Source organism: Eulemur rufifrons, chromosome 20, assembly GCF_041146395.1.
Source record: "Eulemur rufifrons isolate Redbay chromosome 20, OSU_ERuf_1, whole genome shotgun sequence".
Classification (NCBI taxonomy): Eukaryota; Metazoa; Chordata; class Mammalia; order Primates; family Lemuridae; genus Eulemur; species Eulemur rufifrons.
Window position 1 is genome coordinate 51347193 of NC_091002.1, and position 16656 is coordinate 51363848.

Below are 16656 nucleotides of genomic sequence, written 5' to 3' on the forward strand. Positions count from 1 at the left end.
AGGGGGGCAAGTGCCGGCGGCGCGGGCGGCCGGACTGCGCTGCACGGCGGGACTCGGCCGCCAGGGGGCGCGGCGGGCGCGCGCCGGAGCCCGCACCCTCAACTGCGCCTGCGCCGACGCCGGCGCCTGAGCCCGAGCGCGAGCGTGGCCCAGCGCGCGCCCGCCCCCGATTGCGCCTGCGCGGAGCCCGTGGCCGCGCCTGCTCCCGCCGGGGGCTCGTCGCTCGCCGGGCCGCGGCCATGGGGGAGGCCGAGGTGGGCGGCGGGGGCGCCGCGGGCGACAAGGGCCCGGGGGAGGCGGCCACCAGCCCGGCGGAGGAGACGGTGGTGTGGAGCCCCGAGGTGGAGGTGTGCCTCTTCCACGCCATGCTCGGCCACAAGCCCGTCGGTGAGCGCCCAGGCCGCGGACGCGCGTGGGGGCGGGGCGGGCCGCGGGTAACCGTCGGCGGGAGGGGCGGGGCCTGGGCCAGGACGCCCCGCCCCTGCGGCACCCGCCCTCCCGCACCCGGGGCTGACCCTCCGTCCCCTCCCGCACTCTGGGCGGACCCTCGCCCCCGGGACCCCCTCTCTCCCACACCTGGGGCGGACCCCGCCCCTCCCGCACTCTGGGCGGAACCCCGCCCCCTGGGACCTCCGCCCCTCCCGCACCCCAGGCAGACCCTGCACCCTCTGTGACACCCAACTCCTCACCTGGGGCAGACCCCACAACACCCCAGGTGTGCCCAATCCCATACCCCAAGCTGACCCCTGCTTGTCCTGCATGCTAGGGTTGACCCCCACCCCTCACAACATCCTGATACCACCCCACACATGGACCCCCTTCCCCCATGATACCCCCATACACCCGTGTCCCTTCCTATAACGCCCCACATCTCTGCCCCAGTCCCCTCCAACACCTGTGTTGTACACCTCTACCCGACACCCCATCCCCTCCTCCCTCCACCCTGGCAGATCCCCCTCCACCCCCCCCACCTGCTCATTCCCCAGTGCAGAACACTGGTCATTCCTGCCCTCTTTCCTTCCCCCCTCACCTGCTGTTCTGTGCCTCCTCCCACAGGTGTGAACCGACACTTCCACATGATTTGTATCCGGGACAAGTTCAGCCAGAACATTGGGCGGCAGGTCCCATCCAAGGTCATCTGGGACCATCTGAGCACTATGTATGACATGCAGGCACTGGTGAGCTGGACCCCTGCCCTCCTTGGTGTTGGGGGCCAGTGGGGAGACAGCCCACACCCTGCTCTCTGAAGGTCAGCCTGAGCAGGTGGCAGAGTGCCCACCCATGCCTCCTGGGGGTCTGCTGGGCAGCGTGGCAGGTAGCACTGACAGATGAGACCCTTCCTTGGGGAGCGTGACGTCCTAGGAGGACAAGTCACTTAACAAGAGACTCCAAAGAGTGTTGCGAAAACAGCCCTAGTGCTGGTAGCTGGTTCCCTTTCCAGGGAACCAACTTCAGGATGGGTGGTCGGCAAGAGTCTCCAGAGAGAAAACTGGGGAGTGAGACCCTGGGAAGGTGCGTGCGACAGGTTGGGTGAGGGGAGAATGCAGAGGCCAGGCCCTTAGGCCACTGTCCGTCTTCTGGGAGGCCTCAGAAGTGCTGTAGCAGGGGGTGACCTCATGTAAGTCACATTAAGGCAAATTGGGCAGCTTCCTGAGAACTAGGCAAGTAGAGTCCCGTCCTTAGGAAGCTCAGAGTGGGTAGTGTCTGGTAGGTCAGGGGGTTAACTAGGTAAGCAGGGTGGCTGGAAGAGACAGGTGTCAGAGCCCTGTGGCAGCCAGAGGTGGTGGGTCCAGGAGCTCCAAGGTGAGGCACCTGGAAAGTGGGGGCCTGTGCTGGTGGAGGGGGGCGAATCTGTGCCTCCCTGTTGGTCTCAGGGCCACGCCAGCCCTACTGATGAGACCTGGAGCACACCATGGAGGCAGAGAGCGTTTGCGTTGACCTAGGCATGTCCCAGGTGCCCCCTTTGCACAGCCGTAGAAAGGGGCCAGAGAAGCCAGCTGTGCCACAGGGCTGCCGCGGTCCTGTGCAAGTGAGAGGGAAGCCTGCCCCAACGCAGATGTGCCCTGGAAGTGAGCGGCTCTTGCTGCCCGCATTGAGCACATTCTGAGCCCAGTGCGGAGTTTGCACCAGGTGGCCAGCCCCTGGTGACCCAGATGTGCTGGCTGCCAAGCTCAGTAAGGTCCTCCCTAGAGCAGCCACTCCTGCCTGTGTGGGGAGTGCGTTGGTCAGGCCCTGCTCCCTGGCCGCCACCCTCCGAACTCCCTGGGGCCAGCAGCTCGGCTCATCATGTTGTGGGGCCCTGCCTGGGGGAGGGCCCTGGTCCCCAGACACTCCCCACTGGAGGATGTGGAGCGATCAGTGAGCACTGTGCCTGTCTTTGGAGAAGACAGATCACTCTAAGGCCTGAGACGTGCTTCTGGGGCACAGGGCCTTGCTCAGAGGAGCCTGGTGGCCTGCGTGACACTCAGGGAGCTGCAGAGGACCACCAGGGCTTTCAGCCCCAGAGTAGCGGCCCTAGCTCTTTCTCCTCTCCTGACTCCTGCGGCTGCTTCCACGGGGGGTGTCCTCTGCGGGTCTCCACCCGCGGTCAGCCCTGCCAGCAGAAGGCACGGTCTTCCCCCCATGCCCACGTGCTCCAGCCCCGAGTACAGCTCTGAGCCCACGTCAGCTGCCCCTAAAAGGGCTCTTACACAGCTTCACTGACTTGCTGAAACCTCATCTTCTTTTTTGTTTCTTAAAAAAACAAAACACTCTACTCGACGCCAGCATGAGTCCGAGATTCTCCCTTTCCCAAACCCAGAGAGGAACTTCGTCCTTCCGGAAGAGATCATCCAAGAGGTCCGAGAAGGTGAGGCCCAGGCCCTAGAAAGGTCAGGTTTGGGAATTAGAAAAGGCTGGTCCTGGGCAAAGGGTGGGGAGGTCAGGGTGAAGGTCATGGCCTCCGGGAGGTGTGAGGGTCCAACACAGACCCCACCTCCACCCATACGGTCTCGGGAGCCTCCGGGATTGGAAAGGACTTCGTTGAAGAGCAGCTGCTGGGCAGAAGGTGAGGCCTGCACGGGCAGCCGGCGTCCCCAGGTGTCGGCCACCACCGTGGGCTTTCAGTGAACGTCAGCTTCTCCACAGGAAAAGTGATTATTGAGGAAGAAATGAAAGAGGAGATGAAGGAAGACGTGGACCCCCACAGCGGGGCTGACGACGGTGAGTGTGGCACCCGCCCTCCCTCGTGCCCTGCGGGGCATGGCGCCCACGGCCTCCCCTGCAGGGTGTGGTGGGGTGGACACAAAGTCTGCGGCACATGGGGTCCAGCTGAGGTCAGACATGGTGCAGGCCATCTCAGTGCAGGATCACGCTGACTGCGTTCCCATCTAGCAAGAGAAAGTGGAGCCGAGGGACAGCTCCATAGGGCAGGTCCCTGGGCGCCGGGCCAAGCGTGTGCACCCTGGGCGCTCGAGGTCGGGGCACCCTCAGGAGCACAGGCCTCTCTCGAGGCCCCTGGGTGCAGGACTCCAGCTCACAAGGACGCCTTTTGGATTCAGAGAGTTATGTGGGAATAGACAGATTTTTTTAACTTAACAGGAAGACAAAATTCAATTCTGGATATTCTGTTTCCAGCCAAATTATTTTGTTTCTCAGTTTTTTTATCTTCAGGGAGCTTGGGGAAAGCAGCAGAAAAATCTAGCAAAGACAAAGAGAAGAACTCAGACTCGGGGTGCAAAGAAGGGGCGGACAAGCGGAAGCGCAGCCGGGTCACAGACAAAGTCCTGACTGCAAACAGCAACCCCTCCAGCCCCAGCGCCGCCAAGCGGCGCCGAACATAGACACCTGTGCAGGCAGGGCCCGGGGCCACCCTCAGCGCACAAGACCCGTCCTGATGCTGTGCACCCCACTGCCGCCGGCTTCCCCTGGAGCGAGGCCGGCAGGCCAGGCTCCAGTCAGACCGGCTGGGGCCCTGGTGGACCCAGAAAACCAGGCTCGACCCAGGCCAGCAGTTGAGGGCTCCGAGTCTGCACTCCGTCTCCTCCGGAGCACCCGTGGCCTTGGATTAGCTCCACGTGTGCGGCACCTTCGGGATCCAGGCCCCGCGGAGCGGGGTGGAGCCGGGAGAACCCCAGGATTAGCAAGCAATACAAACACCGACCTCACTCTGTCCTCAGAAGGAAACACTCGTCTTCCCTGCGTGACTGTCCTTTCCGTCTGTCCCTCTGTGAGCCTGTCTGCACTGACCGCAACATCAGGAGGACGTGGCCTTCCTGTCGCCCGTGCACGCGCCACAGCCTCTCTCCCCACCTGGGAAACTCAGAACCAGACACTTTGCCTCATTCACTTGTACTGTAAGGATGTATATAATTTGGTTGGTATCTCACTATTTAATTTTTAAGAAGCCTATTTTACTAGTGTTTTATATGAAACAATACTGGAGAAGTTAAACCTGTGTCGTATTTTCCTGAGATGTTTTGTTTTAAGGTAATGACTACTGAGATACTTTTTGCTCAGTTTTTATATGCCAGATACAGAGAATTTGTAGCGGTTATTTTTGTATTACCTAGTGACGGTAGACGGACCAGATGCGTGGGTGGAGGGGAAGGTGCCGCCTTGGGCTGGCGAGACGGTGCCCCAGTGCTGATTGAGATACACTTTCATTTGACTGCAGAACATTAAAGCACAAAAAAATCAACCTGGAGTTGTGTGATTTTGATACCAAAGTAAGTTTTCCTCCGATAGGAAGTTTTGTTTTCTGAAGATTTATAACTAAATCGTAGTGTACGCTTAGATTTACTAACATTCCCTGATACGATGTGTAAACAAAATAGTGACAGACTTGGAGTGGTTGTCTTGTTGGATGTGACGAGGAAGTCAAGTACGAACGTGTTAGGGGAGCAGAGCAGGGTGGGCCTCGGCGGCCCCTGGGCGCTAAGCCGGCCCCGTCCTGCCTGACGTGTCCTGCGAGATGAGCTGCCGGCCTGAGCTTGTTCTTAGCTGAGTGAAATCCGGCCGTTCTCAGTGACGACGAGACGCACCTGGCCCGGCCAGCCCTCGCGCCCTGCATCCTCATCCTGACACTCCATGTGGCTTCGCTGGCTTCCTCTCCACCCGAGGAGCCTCCCCCGCCATCTGGGAACGAGTCTGGCTGTCTGGAGTCCCCTCGTGGTGACGCTGATTGCAGGGCACGGGCAGAGGCGGCAAAGCCAGGATCTCTGTGTGATGAGAGTGCCCTGTGTGGGGTCCCAGGCTGGCCTGCACCAGACCCCCTCTCACTTCCAGGGCAGGACAGCTGGGTGGCCTTGACCACTGGCAGCCGGCTTCCCCGGCCCAGGAAGAGTGGCTTGCACCCGCCCGCTCCGCACTCCAAGGGTAGACCAGCCACCGGCAAGACCCCTTCAGGTCCCCTTGCTGTAGAGCCCAGACAAGTCCGCAGCCTCGTCAGTGGCATCCCGCCACATGGAGGGGAACATGGGTGACCCCAAAGGCACGAAGCCCAGGACTGGCCTACAGCTGGCGAGTCTCCTCCACTCTGCGGTGAAGCCTCAGGAGAGCCGCTGCTGTCCAGGCACTGCGGGCACCGCGGGCACCGCGGGCACCGTGCCCACCCTGCTGCCCAGCCCTGCAGCGAGCTCTGGGCCTGTCTGCAGAAGCGAAGGAGATCGGCTTTGTCACGAGTTAGGAACTGACTTGGGGCGGCAGAGAGGGGACACTCCCCTCTGTTGGCCGAGTGTCCCCCACTGTGTGTTCTCTCCTGTGAGGTCAGCCCCCACCCAGTGCTTGGTGCCGGCTCACCCTAGAGTCGTGGCCACGGGAAGCCTGGCCCTTGAAGAGCACAAAACTAGCAGGTGAAACAGAGCAAGTAACACGACCTCCGGTGGCACGGGGTGGCCAGGAGGGGCCTGCTCTCCACCAGCTCACTGTTCTAAATCCTCATCTGGAACAACATCTTCGGTGACCTCAGAATGTGCTGGAAAAGCCTAGTTATTAAATCTGTCTCATTTCAATTACGTTAACATTTTGCTGCATTTCTACGAGAAACGGGGAGGCCCAGGGCAAGCCCAGCAGGCAGATGAGCGTACCCCACCCCGGGCAGGCCATGCTGGCCACACCCCCCCCCCATGAGTGGCAGCTGTGGTCGATCAATCTCAGACACCAGGTGGTCCTCCCAGGCTCCTCGGCCCACAGGGGCCCCATTTGCGCCCTGCCAGGCCAAACTCACAAGCACCCAGGCAGTGTGGCCTGGGGTCCCAGTGGAACACTGTGCCTACCCTCCCCCAGCCTCAGCGTGCAACCTGTAAGTCGGGGGCTTTATGGAATGCAACCCCACACACATGATGTCCAACGCGCCAACTGACCTGCATCTGAAAAGAAGAGCTGGGAATAAGGGATGCACCGCCGCTAGCGCAGGACAGAGAGAAGCTAAACTGTTAGGAAGCCATGGGGTGCTGAGATGTCCCCTGGGGCCTGCCAGTGTCCAGCAGAAGGCAGCCACCTCCAGGCTCCCAGAGGCCCCTGAGCAGGCGCTTAAGTAGCGTCGGCAGTGCTGAGCAGTCCCTGAGGTGACCCCAGTAATTTCTGCTCCTGGTGTTCAAGGCTTGGGATGGCCCCCTCCCTCGAGTGCAAAACTTGCCACCCTTATGACTGATGGAAAACGCAAAGGAGGAAAGCCCACGGGGACGGGCTTGGCCCGCCCGCTGGAGAGACGAGACGCCCCGCTTGGAAAAGGCAAAGTGCCTCGTGCGCGGCCTGGGGGGAGCCCCCGGCAGAGAGCGGCCCCAAGCCTGCAGCCGGGGAAAGATGGGACCGCCCCAGCACGCTGAGGGCACCCAGGTGGGGACATGCTGCTGATGGGGACGTTCTTCTCTGGAGGAGACGTCCCTGAGGAGAAGAAATATTCTTGGAAAGGGGGTTCTCCAGGGGCAGCATCCCCCGGGGAGAAACCCTTCAGAGGGACCGTGGGGGGTCATCTGGACAGGCATTCTGGGGGTGGGGGCCCGTCTGGGAGCATCTTCCGGAGGGGTCTCCTAGGGGCACCCCCCCCCCGCCCCCCGCTCCCGCGGACGAAGCCTCGGGGAACACTGGAAGGCGGGCATTCTGGGAGGGGCCGGGCGGACACCCTCCCGCGGTCACCCTCAGGGCGGACATCACGGGTGGGGACCCGAGGGCCCCTCCGGCCGACGGGCGGGACCGGGCCTCGGGCGGGGCGGGCGGGGCCTGGAGCCGCTCCCGCCCCGCCGCGCGCCTCTTCCGCTTTCGCTTTCGCTTCCGCTGGGAGCGGCGCCGCGGAGCATGGACGACCCCGACTGCGACTCCACCTGGGAGGAGGACGGCGACGCGGACGCGGACGGCGAGGCCGCCGGCGCGGGGGCCGCGGACGTGGGGGACGAGGGCGCGGGGCAGGCGCGGCCCGGCGCGCTCCAGGTGCGGCCCGCGGGCCGGGGCCGGGGCCGGGCGGGGGAGCCCCTCTCGCCGGCGGCCCGCAGCCCCGGGTCGCCTGTGTCCCCTCGTCCCCCGGCGCGGGACCTCGCGGGAAATGCTGGGCCGTTGGGGCCGCGCGTGGGCGGCGACGTCAGAGCCGCGTCCCGGGACCGGGTCCGTGCCGGGGTGACGTCAGAGCCGCGTCCCGGGACCGGAGCCCTTTCCCGTGTGTCCGCGCGTGGGTGACGTTCCTCAGGGGGTGCCTCGGCACACCCCGACCTCCTGGTCCTCATCCCATCTCCAGCCGTGGTGGCTGCGGTCTAGGTAGACCCCAGCCCTCCCGCTGCCGTGACCGCTGCTTGGCCAGCGTCATGGCGGTCCCTGCGGCCACCCCGCGCCCACCCTGCGCCGGCCGGCGGGAGCCCCCACTCCTGACACCCCACTCCTGATCCCCCCGCGCCTCCCCAGGTCCCCCGCCCGCGCGTCGGCCCCACCCCCGCGGGGTGCAGCGCCCGCCCGACATCCTGGCCGGTGGTCCTGGGGCTTCCTTTGGGTGCGTCCTGCGCTCGGCCCGCGGCCGGCCCCCGCAGTCGGCACCGGATACTTTTGTTGCCAACAGGCACTTGTCGCTGCCAGGGGTTACATTTGTTGCCAGTGGTTACTGCCGGCCGCCGGATCGCGTGCTGCCGGCCGCCGGGGGTGCTGGGGCTGCAGCCCCGGGGCGCGAGTTGTGGAGCCCGGGAGTGTGGACTCAGGCTGTGGCCCCAGGATGGATTCTGCCCATGGCAGAGCGCTAGTTTCAGGTTTGTGCCTGAGAACCGGGCAGCGGTCAGGGACCCCGAGGCCCTGCTGGAAGGCCTGCCCGGTCCCCAGCGCACCTACAGTGCTTCCCGCGCTGACGTGCAGGAAGGCAGGTCCGGGAGGCTGGGGTCCAGAGCCTGGAGGTGGGGAGGGGTCTGGCTCTGCCCCCAGGATGACGTGCCCGGGTGGGCTCTGACAGGTGACTGTCTCTGCTGGAGTTGGTGGAGCCACACTCCTGAAGCAGTGTTCGGGCACCTTAATGGTCCTGTGAGGTGCCTGTGACCTCTGACCTCTTCCCTTCTGCCTCCTGCCACAGCTTCTGTCCCCACCCCACCCCCATGTACCCTGTGAACCCCCGGGGCCCTCCCCAGCTGCCCTGCACTGGACCCTGGCAAGGCCATTTCACTTTGTCTCGGGCCTCGGGATGTGTGGGCTGACCCTGCTCTGAGGTGTGTGCACGGCCAGCGTCTGTTCAGGACGCCCCCTCTTGAACTGACCTAGGGAGGCTCCCTGCTGGCCCCAGGGAGAAGGGGAAGTAGAACAGGTAGAAGGCGGGGCCAGCTCCTGCTCAGTTTTGGTTTCCAGCCACTGGCCCTCAGCTAGAGAACCTCACCCTCTGGCCCCGGTTTAGAAACACAGCAGAGAGGCAGCCCCAGACCCCAGCTGGAGCTCAGGGCAGAGCCAGGCATGCTGGGGCTGGCCTGGCCTCCTGACCTCTCTGTGAGCTCCTGGATCCTTCAACCCAGCCACCTCCACGGACAAGGTGTCCCCTTATGTCACACCCAGGCGCCCCCCTTCAGCCAGATCCATTGCTGCTGTGCCCCCCACTCCAGTAATAAGGTGGCACCGGGCTTGGTTTACCCAGCGCCCTCCTCACCAAGGGTCTCTGGGCCTTCCCTGGACGCTGCATGCCTGGCGTGCACGGGTGGGGCTGAAGGAGTTGGGGGTACCGAGAAGCCCCTGACATCTTGCTGAGGAGCCACCCCGGACAGGACTAGAGGCCAGGAGCCTCAGGGCCTGACCTTACTGGGGCCTGACCTCACCGTGGCCTCTGGCCAGTGAGGGGTGTGGGTGGGGCAGGGAAAGGCCACTCCCTGGGCCTCAGTCAGTCATTCATTCGCCAGGCCCTGCCACAGGCGGTGCGGCCGCGGCCCCTGGGAACACACAGCCTGAGGACAAGTCAGCTCACAGTGCAAGGGGCGGTGCCATGGGAGAGTGGGGGGGACCTGGGGGGACATAGCAGGCTGCGGCCAGAGTGGGGGTGGCCAGCAAACCCGGAGGACGAGGTGAGGCTGGGGCTTGGGGCAAGGAGGGAGTCAGGGCCACAGCCCGTAGGAGTGTGCCCAGTGGCCTGGGCCTGGGGCCACCCTGAGGCAGAAGCTGGGACTCCCAAGCCTAGGGCAGGCCTCAGCCCTGGCTGCTCCAACCCCTCTGGTTCTGTGAGGGTGTCTGGGTGCCTCACTAGGGTCCAGGTCTACCGACGAGCAGCCCCCCAAAGAGGGCTGGGGTGGGAGAACCTCACCCTCTTAGAGACGGCTGACCAGGTGGGGCTCGCTGTGGGGGTTTCCCGTGGGGTCCTCATCCCGTCTCTTTTCTTCCCAGTCCAGGATGACAGAGTCCCGGAACTGGCGAGCCGTGCAGGACATGCGCAGGTACCGGCACCACTACCCGGTACGTACCCACCCCACGGCCCCTTGCGGCCCCCCAGCACCTTGGCAGCCCACCTGGAAACACCAGGCCCTCCCGTCGGCCCCTCTTCTCAGACAGAACATCCCGTGTCCTACCAGAAACCTGCCTGGGCCTATTGGGGTTTTGGGGTGAGCCCCTCGAGAGCACAAGCCAGATGTGGGTTCAGATTCCTGCCCTTCCCCCAGTCACGAGGTGATGGGCCACGTTGCCCTAACTCTGGGACCCTCTGCCCCCTTGTCTTAAAATGCGGGAACAGAGCAGCCATGTAGGGCAGGTGTGTGGGTCTCTGAGCCCACACGAGGGCTCCCCCAGCAGGTTCTAGCAGCCGTCCCACATGGCCAGCTGCTCACAGCGACCTCCTTGGGGTGGTGGTTGTCCTCAGTCCTTGTCCTCTGTACCCTAGATCTCAACCCTGTGCTCCTTTTGGGGTACAGAGGACAAGGGGACCTCCTAGGCCTGACCCCTGTTGGTGGTTGCTGGTGGTCAGAGGCAGCTGCAGAGTGTGGAGCCCAGGCTGGCTCGCGGGCTCTTGGCCGGCCTCAGGAGGCCTGGAGGTTCGCAGACGCCCCTTCCCAGAACGTGCCAGTCCAAGCAACCCCCGGAGGCAGCCTGTTTTGTGAGTCCTTGACTGCCCTTCCTCTGACTTTTCAGGATTTGGTGGAACCGGACTGCAATGGCGACATGCCAAACCTGAGTTTCTACAAAAACGAGATCCGCTTCCTGCCAAATGGTGTGTACCCCTCAGCAGCCGGCAGTCCGTGGGGACCCGGGTTTTGGGGTGTACCCCTCAGCAGCCGGCAGTCCGTGGGGACCCGGGTTTTGGGGTGTAACCCTCAGCAGCCAGCAGTCCCTGGGGACCCGGGTTTTGGGGTGTACCCCTCAGCAGCCGGCATCCCTGGGGACCCGGGTTTTGGGGTGTACCCCTCAGCAGCCGGCATCCCTGGGGACCCGGGTTTTGGGGTGTACCCCTCAGCAGCCGGCATTCCTGGGGACCCGGGTTTTGGGGTGTAACCCTCAGCAGCCAGCAGTCCCTGGGGACCCGGGTTTTGGGGTGTACCCCTCAGCAGCCGGCATTCCTGGGGACCCGGGTTTTGGGGTGTAACCCTCAGCAGCCGGCATTCCTGGGGACCCGGGTTTTGGGGTGTACCCCTCAGCAGCCGGCATTCCTGGGGACCCGGGTTTTGGGGTGTACCCCTCAGCAGCCGGCATTCCTGGGGACCCGGGTTTTGGGGTGTAACCCTCAGCAGCCAGCAGTCCCTGGGGACCCGGGTTTTGGGGTGTACCCCTCAGCAGCCGGCAGTCCGTGGGGACCCGGGTTTTGGGGTGTACCCCTCAGCAGCCGGCAGTCCGTGGGGACCCGGGTTTTGGGGTGCATGCTACACCTGGGCCACAGCTTTCAGGTAGCCCCAAGTACCCCCTGGAGGCGGCCAAAGGGACTCCAGGGCCCCGGCCCTGGGTCTTAGTAGTGAAGTTTGGGTCAGGGGTCTGCAAACTCTAAAGAACGGGAGAGTAAACATTTGAGGCTTTTCAGGCCCACGGTCTCTGCGAAAACTGCGCGAGTCTGCCACCGTGTCACAAAAGCAGCGTGCAAGCTGGTGACTTAAGGATGGCTTTTATATTTTTAAATGATTTGAAAAAGTTAAAGTAGAGCAATATTTCATGATGTAAAAATTATGTGAATTAAAATTTCAGTGTCAGCATGTAAAGTTCCACGGCACCTGCCCACGCCATGGCTCGCGCGTTGGCCCGTGCTGCCTCCACGCCCGGCCCTCTGCAGCAACGGGCGCTGCTGCCCTGGGCCTGCCGTGGGCTCGGGGTTGGCCGGCAGCTTTGTTTCAGGGCAGAGTTCCTAATGGGCCTTGTTTTCGGGGAGGCAGCGAGGCCCCCCTCCTGCACGGACAGGCCGAGTCTCGGCCCGCTGGCGCCCCCTGGTTTGCCGTCTGTCAGCAGTGAGGGCCAGTTCACGGGCTGAGCAGGGCCAGGGCCCAGGCGCTCCTAGCTGGTGGGTCACAGGTCAGATGAGGTGTGGGCAGCTCTGCCGACCCGCAGGAACCCTGATGGAGAGCGGGGGGTGCTGGGGAGCTTTGGGAAGAGCTCTGTCCCCCCGAGCACCGTCAGGGTGGTTTCCGCAGCTGACTTGTCCCCATGGGCTCCCAGGTTGTTTTCTTGAGGACATTCTTAAGAACTGGAGGGACAACTATGACCTCCTCGAGGACAACCACTCCTACATCCAGTGGTGAGTCGAGCGGAGAGGGCAGGGGCTGGGGAAAGGGTCCTCCCAGGCAGGAGCCCTCGTGCACGCTGCTTCCTGGTGTGTGCTGAGCACCCTGCCCTTTCCAGAGGCCACTGTCCACCGACCCTCACGGGTGGGCCTCGCTGGGCACTGCGGTGGCCGTGGAGGGAAGCCTCGGGTCTGCCCCGCCTGGCTCTTCACTTTGGAGCAGCCTCTGCGGCTGGGAGCCGAGGGCCTGGGAGACGGGCGGGCTGCGCACACGCTGCCCTGCGGCAGCAAAGGCGGGCCGGGCCGCGCGGGGGCTGCCGGCTGGGCCGTGGCCGCGCAGGGCTCCAGCGCGGTGCTAGGGCGAGACTCGCCGGCACAGCTCGCTCGGAGGCTGTGGCCTTGCCACGGAAGTCAGTGTGCCTTGCTTTGAAGCTGGCCCTCTGGGCGGTACTCAGGCAGCCCCTCCTGGCACGTGGTGCATTGCGAGTAGTAATTCTGCAGCATTAATGACGTGAGAGAAAAAAGAGTGAAAGAACAGAAAGGAAAGCGTGGCCCTGCCCTGAGCCGAGGCTGCAAGTCAGCCTGGTCGTGGGCGTCACTTTCCTGCCCGCCTTGCGGAGCATTCGGGCCGGGGTCCCCCTCCTCCCCGTCCCGCGGAGCGTGCGGGCCGGGGTCCCCCTCCTCCCCGTCCCGAGGAGCATGTGGGCCGGGGTCCCCCTCCTTCCCATCCCGCGGAGCATGCACGCTGGGGCTCCTGGCCCAGGCTCGCACACACTCACCCCGTTGCTTTGCTGACTTGAGGGGGCCCAGCCAGCTCCTCCTGGATCTGAGCGTGGAACCCAGAGAGGGTGGTGAGCTGCCGCAGGCCACCCGCAAGCGTGTGCCCAGGAGCTGGGGGCTGGTCCCTGGTCACACAGGCCGCTGTGCTGTCTCTAACCCCACAGGCTGTTTCCTCTGCGGGAACCGGGAGTGAACTGGCACGCCAAGCCCCTCACGCTCAAGGAGGTCGAGGTGAGCTCCAGTCCTTGGTGGCGTCTTGGGGGGCAGAGAGGGAGGCCTGGGGAAGCCACCCTGCCTGGAACAGGGGTCACATCTGACAGCAGGAGTTTGGTACCCCCAGGGCCACTTGGCAGGCAGCAGGGCCGGAAGAGCCTCTGGTCTGACCATCTCCCCGTGAGTGGCCCTGGCCTCTTGAGGACCTAGGAAGTGGCACTTTCTGAAGCTGTTGCCTCCAGCTGGGGTCTGGGGCAGAGCCCCAAAGAGACTCAGAGCGGCCAGACCTGCCTGTGCCTGGTTGGGGCAGCAGTGGGAGGCCCACGTTGGGAAGCCGCCCCTGAGGGATAAGAGAGGCTGAGAGGGCCGGGAGCACCTGGCAGGCGTGAGCGGGCTCGGGGGGAGACGTGCTGCCCCTTGGGGTCAAGCAGCCCCTCGGGCCCCCGCGAGACCTCGTGGCAGCTCAGAGGAAAGTGGGGGACACGTGACTGCACCTCCTTTTTCCCTGAGAGTCTGGGTCAGGCCTCTGGATGAGTCAGGCCCTGAGGGGGTGTCGGGGGCCCCACACTTACGTGGCCACCCTAGCGCACTTGGGACCGCAGGCCCCAGGGGTGGCCACCGGAGCTCTCCGAGGCACTATTTTCCAGGCTTTCAAAAGCTCCCGGGAGATCAGGGAGCGGTTTGTCCAGGCCTACGAGCTGATGCTGGGCTTCTACGGCATCCGGCTCAAGGACCGAGACACGGGCGCCGTGTGCCGGGCACAGAACTACCAAAAGCGCTTCCAAAACCTGAACTGGTGAGAGGCAGCGAGCGAGGTGGGGCCGGGCCAGGCAGGGCAGGACCTGCTGGGCGCGTGACAGGCTCTGGGCACCCTCCTCACCGCAGGGTAGGGTGGTCCTTACCTGGTAGGGAGTTACAGGAATTTAAAGAAAACTGTCCCCTGCCTGGGAGGGGTCAGCCCCACAGAGAAGCAAGGGCAGTGCCAGTCTGGGCAGCCGGCGCAGCCCCCTTACGGGGGTGGGGGCGGGGGGGCGGGGGGGGGCGGTCCGAGGCCCCTGTGCTGGACCCCTCTGGCCCTCCCCGCCGCAGCTCCTCCCTGCAGGGCCCTGGGGGGACGGCCACCCTTCTGGGTGATGCACCAGACCCCCGCCCACACGTCTAGGGCCCACGGCCATCTTCTTGGGGGCTGGGGTGTGTCCTCCCCTGGGCCCAGGGAGGTGGTTGGGCACAGAAGCTCCTGGAGGATCGAGAGCCGGGTGGGAGGAGAGTGCAGCCCCCAGGGCCGCGGCCTGGCAGGAGGGCCCGGCCGCAACCCCTGCCGGCCTGACCTCCGCAGGCACAGCCACAACAACCTGCGCATCACGCGAATCCTCAAGTCCCTGGGCGAGCTGGGCCTCGAGCACTACCAGGCGCCGCTGGCCCGCTTCTTCCTGGAGGAGACGCTGGTGCAGCAGGAGCTGCCGGGCGTGCGGCAGAGCGCCCTGGACTACTTCATGTTCGCGGTGCGCTGCCGGCGCCAGCGCCGGGAGCTGGTGCACTTCGCCTGGGAGCACTTCCAGCCCCGCTGCAAGTTCGTCTGGGGGCCCCACGACAAGCTGCATAGGTTCAGGCCCAGCTCCCCGCCCCGACAGCTGGCGGGTCCCGAGCAGGCAGAGGGGCGGGAGAGCCCCCAGGACCCCCTCCTCGAGGCTGGCACTCAGGGTCGGACCTGCGGGCCAGGGAGGGAGGGGGGTGGGGACAGCGTGCCCCAGGACGCGGGAACCCTGGAGAGGAGCCGGGAAGACATGGTTGGGGGCCGCAGGGAGGATGGGCCTGAGCCCCCGAGCCCCAAAGAGGGCAAGAAGAGGAAGTTGGAGGTGATGGGGCGCGAGCAGGCCTCCAAGGAACCGGGCCCCCAGGGCGCCTCGGAGGTGGAGAAGATTGCTCTGAACCTGGAGGGGTGCGCCCTCAGCCAGGGTGGCCTCGGGGCGGGGGCCCAGGAACGGGGCAGCCAGGACCTGGGGGAGTCTGAGCAGCCCTGCCCCCAGCCCTCGGCGGCCAGGGTGGCCGACGAGGTGAGGAAGCGGAGGAAGGTGGACGAGGGTGCCGGGGACAGTGCCGTGGTGGCCAGCAGGAATGCCCAGACACCGGCCCCATCAGGGTGCCCCGAGGCCAGAGAGGTCGAAAATGGGGTCAAGGAGGATGCGGAAGGCCGGACAGAGCCCAAGCAGGGCGCCCCTGGGAGCCCGTCGCAGGGCCCAGGCCCCACTGCAGGACCTGCCGTCCAAGAGTGTGCTGAGGTGGGGGAGGCGGCAGTGGAGGGGCCTCCTGGCAGAGCCACAGAGCCTTAAGGGACAGGGTGCCAGCCCGCGTCTTGGCCCTGCTGCAGGAGTCGGAGCCTGGGGCACCCGGCGCCACTCTTCTCAGTGCCCAGCAGTGCTGGCCTGTCCCTGGCGGCCCCTGCAGGAGTGAGGCCCTGCCGCAGGGAAGGCCCAGGCCCCCAGGAGCCTCGCATCTCGCAGCACCCCCACCCCACTGTCCTCTGTGCCCTGTCTCTATAAATTGACTTTCAGGGTCTGGGGGTGTTAGGGTCCCGTTTTCTTAGTCTGGTGCCAAGCGAGGCCTTTTCTGAATAAACTCATTTGACTTTGAGTCTCTCTGGCATGGCCCGAGGCCCTGTCTGGTGGTGGGTGGGGCTGGTTTCTTCTCCAGTCACGGTGGCCAGGCCTGGCTGCTGTGCCCAGCCAGTACCTGGGGACAGAGCAATGGCCCAGCCTCCCAGACACACCCAGCCTGACTGCCCAGTCCCTTGAGCACGGGTACCCTGCCCCCGGAGGAGCGCAAGTGTCTCGAGCATGAGGCCTCCCAGAGCCTCTGACGGCTGGACAGTTGGTCCCCTGGCTGCCTTTGTCCCCTGTCCAAGGTGGGTGTGGGGACGCACGTGCACCGGCTCCTCACAGGTTCAAGGGCTGAGTGACGTGTCTCAGGCAGGCTCTGCCACCCTCCACATGGCGGCACAGCCTTCCCCGGGCCCCCTGCCTCCCTCCGGCCTGGCTCCACGCCCCCCACAGCCCCTTCCCACAGCCTGGCTTTGTCCTCTTGAGCCAAAACCCTCCCTAATTCACCAGGATCTCTGTCTCTGCGGTGGGGAGCTTTTGTGGGGCCTCTGAGGAGGGTCCCCCAACTCATGGCTCCTCCAGCGGGCCACACGCTTGCCTTTGGACAAACCGTGGCGGAGGTCGGACGCAGACCTGTGGGTTCTCCTGGGGGCCACGGATCGTGCTGAGAGTTAGAGCCGTGGCTCCCGCCCCACGGTCGGGGGAAGCGTCTGTGGTTACTCCCGCTTTGGGTGGGCGGAACACAAACCAGGCGCTTCCGAGGGAGGCTCCTGCCTCAATTTCCACTGGAGGTGGGGGGGCACCTTCGCAGCTGGCCCCCTCCCCCACCCCCAGCCCTGGCCCACCAGAAGCTGTAGGACCCCTGGTGCTTCAACTTCCTTGTTGGCCCAAGACAGGGTTTCTGCCCTGGAGGGGAGACTGAGGCACCGATGTCGGGCTTCAGACAGTCAC

At 64.8% G+C, this 16656-nt stretch overlaps 2 protein-coding genes across 4 annotated transcripts; both read left to right on the top strand.

Annotated features, from left to right (window-relative positions):
* The first annotated feature begins 200 nt into the window (after positions 1-200).
* Positions 201-4658, top strand: MRGBP (MRG domain binding protein). The gene is made up of 5 exons (XM_069495954.1): positions 201-387; positions 1057-1178; positions 2767-2848; positions 3127-3201; positions 3637-4658. Exons 1-5 carry the CDS (start codon positions 240-242, stop codon positions 3819-3821), a joined length of 612 nt encoding a protein of 203 aa, XP_069352055.1. The 5' UTR covers positions 201-239; the 3' UTR covers positions 3822-4658.
* Positions 4659-7244: 2586 nt separating this feature from the next.
* OGFR (opioid growth factor receptor) lies at positions 7245-15739 on the top strand. 3 transcript variants are annotated; one of them, XM_069495888.1, is made up of 8 exons: positions 7245-7400; positions 7914-7935; positions 9808-9876; positions 10546-10624; positions 12052-12130; positions 13060-13126; positions 13756-13904; positions 14445-15739. In XM_069495888.1, exons 1-8 carry the CDS (start codon positions 7276-7278, stop codon positions 15436-15438), a joined length of 1584 nt encoding a protein of 527 aa, XP_069351989.1. In that variant the 5' UTR covers positions 7245-7275; the 3' UTR covers positions 15439-15739. The 3 variants fall into 3 exon arrangements, with proteins under 3 accessions (XP_069351989.1, XP_069351988.1, XP_069351990.1); XM_069495887.1 differs by lacking the exon at positions 7914-7935 and having other exon boundaries at positions 7245-7407; XM_069495889.1 differs by lacking the exon at positions 7245-7400 and having other exon boundaries at positions 7706-8207.
* Positions 15740-16656: the final 917 nt, after the last annotated feature.